Below are 11,286 nucleotides of genomic sequence, written 5' to 3'. Positions count from 1 at the left end.
CGTGCAAGGTTATACAGAACCCATAGGTTATAGATGAACCCGTGCAGGCTGGCTTCCCAGCCCCTTCTGATAATTCCCTATATGGTCCCACTTTGTAGGAACCCACTGGGCTCAAGTCAAAGAGTGAGAAACCATATCCTTGAGGGCCCAGAGTGGAGTCAGTGAAGAACATGTGTTTTCATGATTTAAAAATAGTTGTGTTCTTAAATATGCTGTGAAGATATAGCCCCGGGTTTTATTTGTTATTCAAAACTTCAGTGAGAGCAGAATTCTTCTGCTGCAATTCTTTTCAACAAATGTTTATGGAACATCTTTCATGGGCCAGCCAGGTTGCACCCTGGAGCTACAAAAGGCAATTAGTCAAAGTTTCTGCCTGCAGGAAGCTCACTGTCTAAGAGATGAGATAAACAACAAAATTAACAACCACAGGACCCCAGAGAAGTGCTCGCTGAGCCTGGCTATCCTTGGTGCCTGGGTGCTTCGGGAAGAGAAGAGAACTCTGGGGTCCGGGAAGACCTCGGGTGAAGTCGCCCTTTAGTGACCTTTGAGGAATGTTAAAATTAGCTCCAGGAGGCAGAGGGAATAGCTTGAGGGAAGGCGTGGAGGTGTGAAGCCCATGACACACTGTCACCAGGTGCCGGGTCCCTGTGGCTGGCATGAGAGCGATTCAGAGAGGAGCCCATGGGGCTCTGGGGTTGAGCTGAGTTTGACATGGAGCTGCTGAAGCCTCCTGCCTCCCTTTCTGGTCTTCACCTTCTCTTTCCTCTTATTGTCTTTACTAGTTTCCTTCATCGCCTCTTCTTCAGGCCTCCCCATCATCTTTCTCTCTTCCCACAAAGGTCCTCTCTGTTTCTTCAGCCTCCCCATCATTCTCTGCTGCCACCCAAGCCTCTCAGGCCTCCCTCCCTCCATCCAACACAGTCATCGAAATTAAACTCGAGCCCACCCACCATGTGGAAGCATAACCACTTTATACAGTGTGAAGACTGTTGGAAGTTGTACCCACAGATGCAGATGACTGCTAGCCTAGTTATACAGTCTGTTTATCTTCACAAGTGTCTGTTGGGCGTCATGGCGCCACCCTACATGAACCTCTGGCCACCCCTCACCTGGCTGTCCTCTCTCCACATTCTTCTTACGTGAGTCCTTTTTTTTTTTTTTTTTTCTTTTTTGAGTCTTAACCACTGGACCTCCAAGGAAGTCCCCAAGTGAGTTCTTTTAAACTGGCTCCTTCGGGTCATTTTGAGGGTGGTCTTTGTGTAGCCCTAAGACACACCAAGGTAGGTATTATCCAGGCTTCATGCCTACATCCCTGGACTAAACTTTTTTTTCTGGACCACAAACCGTCATGTTTACTTGTTCATTTGTTCATCCATTCATTCCTTCACTCATGCATTCTTCAAATATTTATCCAGCTTCGACTCTTTCCTAAATTCTGTGCCAGACACTTGGTATGATCTGAGCATCTTGTATGATCTTGTCAAGGCGCACATTGTCTAGAAGGAGGAGACGGACTTGTCAACAAACACGCATCATCAAGTGTCTCGGGAAGATGGTGGAATGCAGCAGGGGACACAGCACAGGTGCGGCCAATTCTAACCAAGGTAAGGGTTGGGGGAGGTTTTATAGGTAACCCATGAACTGTTTCTGGAAAGCTAGGTAGGAGTTTTCCAGGTAGACAATGGGGGAAGCGTGTTCCAGGTGGAGAGAGCTACCCAAACGAGAGCCCAGAAGCCTGCACCAGCATTGCTTGTAGGAACTGCCAGTAGTTTGTGTTGAGAATTAGTTGTGGTGCTCCTTTGTTCTGGGTTTGAGGAGGACGAAGGAAAGGGACAAGTTGTGAGGATGGGCCAAGGTTGTTTATTTTGTATCAAAAAAGGACATTTGGATTGTGAAGGTCAAAGAGAGAAGTGGTGATTGCAGAAGAGCTGCCCGCGTCCTCAGGCTTCACTGAGGGCAGAGGTCACGGGCCGAGGGGCCGAGCGGTCTCTGATGTGCCTGCCCAGACTCCTGGCAGCCCTGGCCTGGGGCCCACCAGCGCAGTAGGGATCCTTCGGCTCGCTGGGTCGGCCTAGACTGTGTATGAGAGCTAAAGGTTATTGTAATGGGAGGTGGCAAAGGGAGTGAGTGTGTGTGAGTGTGAGAGTGTGTGTGTAAAGGCGGGGGTATGCCGCTGGACAAGGGGAGAAAGAGAGGAGTGACAGTTTATGTTTAACCTCGGGGCATCCGTCTGCCTGTCTACCTATCTGTCTATCTATGTTATCTTCCTGTAGTGCCCTGACCCAGGGTGGTTGCTTAAAGCGAAAGATTTTATTTGAGAAAGAAAAGGAAGGATAGAGAAGAGGGAATCAAAACGGAATTCCCTGGCAGTCCAGGGGTTAGGACTCCCACTCTCAATGCCAGGGGCCTGGGGAGTTGGAGAGCTAAGATCCCACAAGCCGCGCAGCACAGCCAAAAAAATCGAGAAAGAGGGAATCAAGATGAGCACATTAAATGGTGGGGCCCAGAGAAATCCCTAGGAACTTAGGAACGCTGAGAATATTAAACATTTCACCTTCCTTCCTGGGTGCTGGTGAGCCTGAGATGTCATACCTGGAACAAGACACATCAGCTGACACTCTGGAACCACAGGGCAAGCAGTCTGGCGGCTCCTGGGGCCGACTCCTCACTAGGCAAGTGTGTACACTGAAGATATCTTTAGCTTCTAATATAATTTTTCAATTTAATGTTCAGATAATACCTACATTTACTTGGTTCAAAAATCCCAAAATACCAAAGGTAAAGGGAGAAGTTCCCTTTCCATTCCATCATTTTCTCATCCCCATCCACAGTTCACCACTCTTACTAGTTTTTTTTTTTTGAATATTCCCAATTGCTTTATGCGCAAATAAGCAAATCAGAAAGTAAATTCTTTTTCATTTTTTTGGGCACGCCACGCGGCATGTGGGATCTAGTTCCCTGACCAGGGATCGAACCCGTGCCCCCTGTAGTGGACGCAGTCTTTTTTTTTTTTTTTAACATCTTTATTGGAGTATAATTGCTTTACAATGGTGTATTAGTTTCTGCTGTATGACAAAGTGAATAAGCTATACGTATACATATATCCCCATATCTCCTCCCTCTTGCGTCTCCCTCCCACCCTCCCTATCCCACCCCTCTAGGTGGTCACGAAGCACAGAGCTGATCTCCCTGGGCTATGCAGCTGCTTCCCACTAGCTATCTATTTTACATTTGGTAGTATTTATAAGTCCATGCCACTCTCTCACTCCGTCCTAGCTTACCCTTCTCCCTCCCCGTGTCCTCAAGTCCATTCTCAGCGCACTCTTAACCACTGGACACCAGGGAAGTCCCGGAAAGTAAATTCTTATGCCCCCACTTTCTACACAGGTTGTAGTATCGGATACCCAGCGTTTCACACCTTGCCTCTGCCCATCGGCCATTGGATCTTGGAAACTTTCAGTCAGTTTGCAGGTCCTTCCTTGTTCTTTTTACAGCTGCATGACAGTTCCTGCATCTCAAGTTACACAACCAGCCCCTTCTGACTGGCATGCAGGGTTTCCCAATTCTTTGTTTTTAGGAACAACACTGCAGTTACATATGTCAATGCCGCAATATGCAAGTGTATCTGTCACATACCTTTCTAGAACGGGAATTGCTTGGTCAAAGTGACATTTGATAGAGAATGTCAAATTTCCCCTCCTAGGGGTTTTATCAGTATCCCTTCCTACCAACCTCACGTGCTTCCCTCAGCGTTGGCAGCAGGGTGAGTTTAGACAAGCTAATAGGTGAAAAACGGGATGCCAGCAGAATTGTAATTTGCACTCCTTTCACAAGTGTGGCTGAGTAAATGTTTAAGAGCCATTTGCATTTGTGTTTTCGGATGGTCTTTTTCATTTAAAAAGAATTATCCTAAAAGGCCAGGCTCATCGCTTCCCACATGCATTTACAGTGTGTCTGGAATCTTTGAGAAAATATATAGCTTTTGACATTCTTTGAAAATAAAAGGAGTGCTATCTACAAGTCACGACTGAACAATATGGAAACACTACAGGGATTTTGAAATTAACTTTGGGCAAACACAACAGAATCTGAAGAGGCTAAAAGCAGGTCCCCAGACATTCATGACACTGTTTGAAGCAGCCTGGGTGTGGTTAAAACTGACTCAGTAGAGTCTTTGTAAATGTAACATTTTAATTCCTGTAATAAACATTTTTCCCATGAATCCACCTGTACCTCCCCCAATAGCACCTATGTTCTTCTCTAGTCTTGAAAAGAAGCCCATGAGTGCATTAAATCAACTCTCTCTGTGTCCCAATATCCCCTGCAGGTGGATCCCATCCCCGAATGGTCCCCAAATGACCACCATTACAGGCTTTTAGGAACTAGGTAAGAGGGCGCTACTCCTTTCCCCACAGACAGCGAGCTTCGCTGAGAGAGGCAGAGGCTGTGGAGAGCTTGGCTGTTGGCACACCTGGGCTCTGAACCACCCATTTCAGAAAACAGCTTGAGGTTTTTGCTGGTTTTAGTCCTAAAATTAAGATGATGGCCCACTGACTTATGGGCCTTAATAAACAGAAGATAGCTGTCCCCGAATGGCTCGCTCCCCGGACAAGACCCAATCTGAGCTTTTTCTAGTGTCCTCATCAAGGACCCCCAGCATAGGCGGGGTCCCCAGGTGATGTGACCTTGGCCAGCGCCGACAACAGCTGGGTTCCAGCGTTCACTGAGACAGAAGCGTCTCTGCCAAGCACAGCTGTCTTCTTCCCCACCCTTCCTCACCCAGCCCAGCCTGGGAATCCACCCCGGGAACTGGCCCAGCTGGTGTGGCCTCTAATGAGTGGTTGGTCATGAGGAAGAGGAGAACCTGGGCTGGGAGGAAGCCCCCAGGGGTTCGTTTGCCCACATAGTTTTCAGCTGACTCAAGTCCCGGCCACCAGGCTTCCCCTGCACTGCCCGCTTTCCACACTATCCTTGAAAACCCCAGGACTCAAAATTTGGACCATTCTTGGGCCGGGGAGGCTTGGGGAGACCTCTGGCTCTGTGGGCCATTCTGCTGGCCTCAGCCTCTGTCAACAAACTTCCGACTCCTGATGTGGCCTCCACTCCCCTTTTCTGTTCCTTCCTCCAGGAGCTCCCTGAGATCAGCTTCTCCCTCAGGGAAGACCTTCCAGGCTGGCACCCTTGCCCAGCTGTGGGGTGTCATGGATGGGGGCTGAGATTCCAGGAAACACAAGCGCCTTTGGCCCCTGCGCCACCCCTTCTGTTTATTGCTCGGAGCGGGTTGGAGGACCCTGGCTGGGAATTCTGTCCTGGAGGAGTCCTGCCCTTGGGCCCCTCTGGGATGTACCCCACGCAGAACCCCAGCTGGGCTCAGGCAGGTCACCTGGCAGGTGAGGACTACCCCTCGGGGCTGGTGAGCCCACAGGACGGAGCAGCCGCCCATCTCCCTGCGTTGCTCGGCTCCAGCCTAGAGGAAGGGTCAGCTTCCCCGGAGGGTATGCCCCTGCTGCTGTTTCTGAGCAAGGGTGTCCATCACGCTTTCCTCCCTGGCCTGGAGCCTGGAGTTTCCATTTCATTCAGCCCAGAGCCTGGCTGCTCAGCCCAGCCCTGGCCTCCCTGTTCTCCCTGAGACGCACTGGGAGCAAGGAGCCCGGGGTGGGGAGATGCCACTGGACCTCCAGCCAGCACCGTCCTAACATCCCTTCTGCCTCTGGCCATCCCTCAGGGCTCGGCTGACACCCCCCAGGCAGCCTGGCTGTGTGAGCGGGCAGCTTCCAGAGCGGCCCTCGGGCCGGTGCCCCACTCACGCGTGCTTCCTCACCAGCAGCACCCAGGGCAGGATGGCAGCCACCACGGACACCACGGCAATGAGGACGATGAGCAGTAGGGCCTGGAAGCGGCTGCAGAACGACCGGGTGGAGCTGGGCACCGGGGAGGCCTCCAACAGCTCGGCCAGGCTGCGCCCGGGCAGGATGCTGTCCTGCTTCCCCAGGGGTATCCCATGGCTGCTGATGAGGAAGATCTGCGGCTCCCGGAGCAGGCCGGGCGGCGGGTCCAAGGGCACGACCAGGGTCTGAGAGCTCTTGTCCAGCTTGGAGGGCCAGCAGGAGCTCTTCTTGTCGAGGAAGGTGACGTAGCGGCAGACGGGGCAGACGACGGTCCTCTGGACCTGCCCGTCCACACGCGTGGAGAGGAGGTACTTGACCAGGCAGTCATGGCAGAACATGTGGCCACAGCTCAGCGTCCGGCTGGCGCCCTCCATTTCGCGGAACTTCTCGTAGCACACGGGGCACTCGCCGCCCAAGCTTTCCTTGCCCTCCCCCTCGGACATGGCCGCACGGGAGAGCAGGGCCCTGGCTGTGGGCGGGAAGGGCCAGAGCATCAGCGCCTTTCCCTCCTTCGCTCCCCTGCCGGACCCCTCCGGGCCTCCCGGCACCCCGCTGCCTCCTCCCCCTCCTCCCCGGTCCTCTCCCGCTGCTCCTCCTCCAGCGTCTACCGGAAGTAACCCCGGACCCGCCGGAAGCGATGAGGGGCCGCTTCCGGAAGGGGGATTGGGAGACAAATAACGAGAGCTCCCAGCCACGCTGGGCTCTGGAAGGAGGTGGGTGGCGGGGGAAGGTGTACCCTCCCACCTCCAGCCCGACGGGCACTCGCTGTGAGGTCACCGCCTCCCGCTTCCTGGTTCCAGGCCCGAAGTGGAGGCCGGAGGACCCATTTCCCAGGGGAAGCAGGTGGCTAAGCGGTTGCACCCGCGGCCTCAGTCCAGGCCTCAGTGTGGGCGTGTGCCCAGAGTGGCCGTTTTCCAGAACAGCCTCTGCTGCTGCTGCGTTTCCCCGCTTGGGCTGGCCGACCCACTGGGTTGTGCGCAGCCCCTGCGCCGCATTCCTGTGTGCCACGTGTGGCTGTAAAGCAACGAGGGGTTTGAAAATGAAACTCCAAACTTACACATCCAAATGACGGCTGGCCGGCCGCGCAGTCACGTCAGGGAGCTGTGGGCTCCTTCCTTTGCCCGTCACGGCTCACTCATCCTTCAGACTCTTCCTGGAGGCCTTCCCGAGGCTGCGAGAGAACCTTCTGATTAACCTCTGTGAGGGCAGATTTTCATCCTTCGAGGATACGTCTGGTATTTGGAAATGGCCAAAAGTCACCGGGTGCCCATTCTGGTGAGAAAGCAAATGAGTACTCAAGTGGCATGAGATTGTTTTAAATCAAAGATAAGGAGTCACCATGATGCAACAGGTGGGTTTCTAACATTATCTGAGAGCTAAAGAGAGACTCCAGCGATGCTGTCAGCAACGGCAACATTGTTGTATTTAGTCCAGTTTCCCAAGATGTGAACCTTGATGGGAAACACCTCTTTGGGTATGTGATGTGGTCCAAGTGTTCTCATTATGCAACGTGTCCCCAGTATCACAGCTGTGTCATCTAAACTCCTCTAGAACAGCCTCTTCCTGTTATTGATATATCAGTGATGTAGACAGAAGACCCCTGGACACACTGACAACTAGAGCTGTGTGGCAGCCCCCAGATCTGAGAGATGACGTAGTGAGAACAAGGTTAGTTACTAGGAAGGACAAACTAGAGTTGGTTTAATCACAAATCTTTTGGAATCTCTCCCCGCTCCTGGCTTGGTTCCAAGTCCATTTTGCCAAGTTGAAAACTTGGTCCCATAACCAAGAAAGAGCAAAAATATGTAGAGGGAGGGGTAGGGGACTGGGGACCCTGGTGGCAACACCAAAGCCTTTGCAGGGGTTTTCAGGCTTTGGTCTCTGAAGTGGTCAGTGTGGCTTCCAGGCTGGGGTGAGGGTTCAAGTGCTCAGACTCTGAAGCTGGCTTCAAATCCTTGATATACCCAAGGATATATCTGTATAACCTGTCTGAGCCTCGATTTCCCATCTCTAAGGTGGGGTTGATGATAATCGTACCACCTTCCTCTCAGCGTTGTCCAGAGTATTAAGTGAGGTAGCAAGAGTGAAGAGTCTGGCTCGCAGTAAGTGCTCAATAAACGGTAGGTGTCATTGTTAAGGCCGCCGAGCCCTTTCCCCTCCTGACATCTGCCTTCCGGCCTTCCCTCTCCACCCCAGATGTTCCTTATTACATAAGTGACTAAAGACTATCACAGCCCTGACAGAGGGCAGCTCCCATTAAATTAGAATAACTGAACAGGATGACAATAGATTAGGTAAGTGATGGGCAATAGATCATTAAGATGGTGATTCCAGAGTTTCTCAGACTTTTTACTTTTTTGTTTCATAACACACTTGCAAGTGTCTAAACTGGGGTTATTCTCAGGATGACCTTGATTTTCTTAAGCCGACCAACTGCTAACATGTCCCCCTGCATCTCATTATTCCCCACAGGCATATGGTGGCAATTCCATCCATCCAATTATTAAACAAATATTTATTGACCGCTTGCTGCGGGCTAGGTACTGAGCCAGGCATTGGAGATATGCAGTGATCAGGAAAGCCCTTCATGGGGCTTACCTGGTGGTGCAGTGGTTGAGAGTCCGCCTGCCAATGCAGGGGACACGGGTTTGTGCCCCGGTGCAGGAAGGTCCCACATGCCACGGAGCGTCTGGGCCCGTGAGCCATGGCCGCTGAGCCTGCATGTCCGGAGACTGTGCTCCGCAACGGGAGAGGCCATAGCAGTGAGAGGCCCGCGTACCGCAAAAAAAAAAAGAAAGCCCTTCATGAAACTTTAGAGCCTAGGGGACATTTATAAGTTTTCTTGAAAAAAGATTTTTTTAAAAGGAGGGATGATCAATCGCTTAAGTTGTTTGGGTAACTAAGAAGTAAGTTATCAAGACAGGCAAGAGAAGTAAAGCAGGGACTTCCCTGGTGGCACAGTGGTTGAGAGTCCGCCTGCCAATACAGGGGACACGGGTTCGAGCCCTGGTCTAGGAAGATCCTACATGCCGCGGAGCAACTAAACCCGTGCGCCAGAACTAGTGAGCCTGTGCTCTAGAGCCTGCAAGCCACAACTACTGAAGCCCGCGTGCCTAGAGCCCGTGCTCTGCAACAAGAGAAGCCGACGCTCTCTACAATGAGAGAAAGCCCACGTGCAGCAACGAGGACCCAACACAGCCATAAATAAATAAATAAATAAATAAATAAATAAATAAATTTTAAAAAGGAGAAGTAAAGCAGTGAGATAAGAGAATGCTGGGGGAAGAAAGGACTTCTGAGGCCATTTAGGAAAATCTAGTTTTATAGGTGAGCAGACCCGGGTCCAGAGATGGGGAAGTGACTTGTCTGAGGTCACCTGGGAAGGAGAATGGAGAGGGAGATGGGAGAGAGAGAGAGATATTTCATAGATAGTATAGAAAACATTAGAATCAGTTGATAGATTGGGTGGGTGAGTAGATATTAGCCAAATCAGGAAGCACTTTCCTCCTTGGGATGAGAAGGGGAGCAGGGAGGACTGAGTTGGAGGAAAAATTAAAAGGATGCAGGGGATGCAAAAGACATCCCAGGTCCCCACTGGTGGCTTCTCTGTGCAGTCCCTTCCCCATCGTGTGCTTCGGGAGAGGCATGTCACTCACGTCTGGACAATGCCACCCGCCCTCCATCCCCACCTTCTCACCTCCCTTTCTCAGTCTCCCTGATGCCTCCCTCCTTGCATCCCTCCCTTTCTCTTAATTCCATTTCATTCTCCATCCTTGAGTTCCTCTTATGGGCTGTCTCGAGTGCTGGGGCAGGGGAGAGGGCAGCAGAAGAAATGCAAGGAATAATGCTCTGATTTGGGCACAAACTAGCTAAATAACAGTGCAAGACATTATCTACCAAAGGCATCCCCGTTGGTGCTTCAGGAAATTTCGGGGAAGGAGGGCTGAAAAGTCTTCCTAGGTGAGATGGGACCAGTGTTGAGCTAATAAATAATTATAACAGCGACTGTTTATTGAACACTAGTTATGTGCTTAGCATTTTGCATGCCTTCCTCATTTCATCATGACAGCGACTCTGGGAGGGGGATATTATTTCCATTTTACAGTTGAGGAACGGCGAGGCTTAAGTAACTTGTTCAAAGTCAGGCTGCTAGTCCAGGGCAGACCCAGGATTCGGGGCCACGTCAGTCTGGTTACGTGGCCCATGCTGCGTACCACCCTCCTGTAGTGAGGGTTCGGATGCCTCCGTGGAGGGCGTTCCAGACCTTGATCCAAGGAGTAGGTGAAGAATCGAGAGCAAGGTGGCAGAATTGGAGGTCCCAGCCCTCACAGAACGTTTCTCTACAGAAACACTGGTCTAACAAACATGCAGGGGTGAGCGTACCTCACGAGAGCTCCAGAGTCCAGTTGTATGTGTTAAATATGTACAGCTTGTTGTGTGTCAATCATACCTCGGCAAAGGTTTTTTTTTTTTTTTTTTAAGGAATGGATGAAGCCTGGATGGGAAAGTGACTCCCCAAACTTCCCTCCTCAGAGTGATTGTAAACGGGGCTGCCCCTCCAGCCGCCTGGGAGGCAGGGGAGGACGAGGGCCAGCGCAGGGGGAGCCGTCCTCATGAAGCCCCAGTGCCTAGTTTCACCCACAGCAGCCCACCTCGAGGACTGGAGGGGGGTGTCACCAGCCCAGACGATCCCCGCCCCCCACCTTGGGACAGTGAGCCTGTGAGGCAGAGTGAGACTTGTGGGCACCGGGTTTCCCTCCTGGATTCCCAAGGCAAGGCTTTGTTGACCACTTCCTCACCCCTAGACACCATACACACACACACACACACACACACACACACACACACACACACACACACACACACACACACACACACTCTCTCTCTCTCTCTCTCTCTCTCTCTCTCTCTCTCTCTCTCTCTCTCTCTCACCCTGGCATCACTCCAATGTCAGTGCAGAGCCCTGCCAAGCTCTGACTGGATCCCACTCCTTCCCTGCCCCCAGCCCGGACCCCAGACTCACTTTGGCTGGGACCAGGGCGAGCAGCATCTGCCTCTCCACCCGGCGCCTCCACGGAGCAGGTCTGAGCCACCCAGAGGTGCTGGGCGGGCGGCACGTCCTCCTGCCGCTGTCACTGTGACAGCCGCTGCCTCCAAGGCATTTCCTAGTGACTGAGCAGGTCGGGAGGACAGCACGGGGAAGTGAATGTCAGCCAACCCGTTTGAGGCTGGGAGGCTCCTGGCGTTGCCCAGGGGTTTGGCCCCTGCTGGAGTCAGGTGATGTCGATGAGGATGCTAGGCGAGGAGGGGCCCCTGCCTAAGGAGGAGCCCAGGGATGGGTGCTGGAGACAAGCAGAGGGTCTCACGATGGAGGCGGTGATCCAGGAGCTCTTTGACT

General features: G+C 52.2%; 1 protein-coding gene across 2 annotated transcripts; it reads right to left on the bottom strand.

Annotated features, from left to right (window-relative positions):
* Nucleotides 1-146: 146 nt before the first annotated feature.
* Nucleotides 147-11,067, bottom strand: RNF222 (ring finger protein 222). 2 transcript variants are annotated; one of them, XM_033847523.2, is made up of 3 exons: nt 10,912-11,067; nt 6,946-7,160; nt 148-6,357 (listed from the first exon to the last, which is right to left on the bottom strand). In XM_033847523.2, the coding sequence occupies exons 2-3, from the start codon at nt 6,947-6,949 to the stop codon at nt 5,804-5,806; spliced, it is 558 nt and encodes a 185-aa protein (XP_033703414.1). In that variant the 5' UTR covers nt 6,950-7,160; nt 10,912-11,067; the 3' UTR covers nt 148-5,803. The 2 variants fall into 2 exon arrangements, with proteins under 2 accessions (XP_073654421.1, XP_033703414.1); XM_073798320.1 differs by having other exon boundaries at nt 147-7,160.
* Between the last annotated feature and the right edge of the window lie 219 nt (nt 11,068-11,286).

Source organism: Tursiops truncatus, chromosome 20 (assembly GCF_011762595.2).
Source record: "Tursiops truncatus isolate mTurTru1 chromosome 20, mTurTru1.mat.Y, whole genome shotgun sequence".
Taxonomy (NCBI): Eukaryota; Metazoa; Chordata; class Mammalia; order Artiodactyla; family Delphinidae; genus Tursiops; species Tursiops truncatus.
The sequence above is the reverse complement of the archived record's forward strand: the minus strand, read 5'-3'. Positions and strand labels throughout refer to the sequence as shown.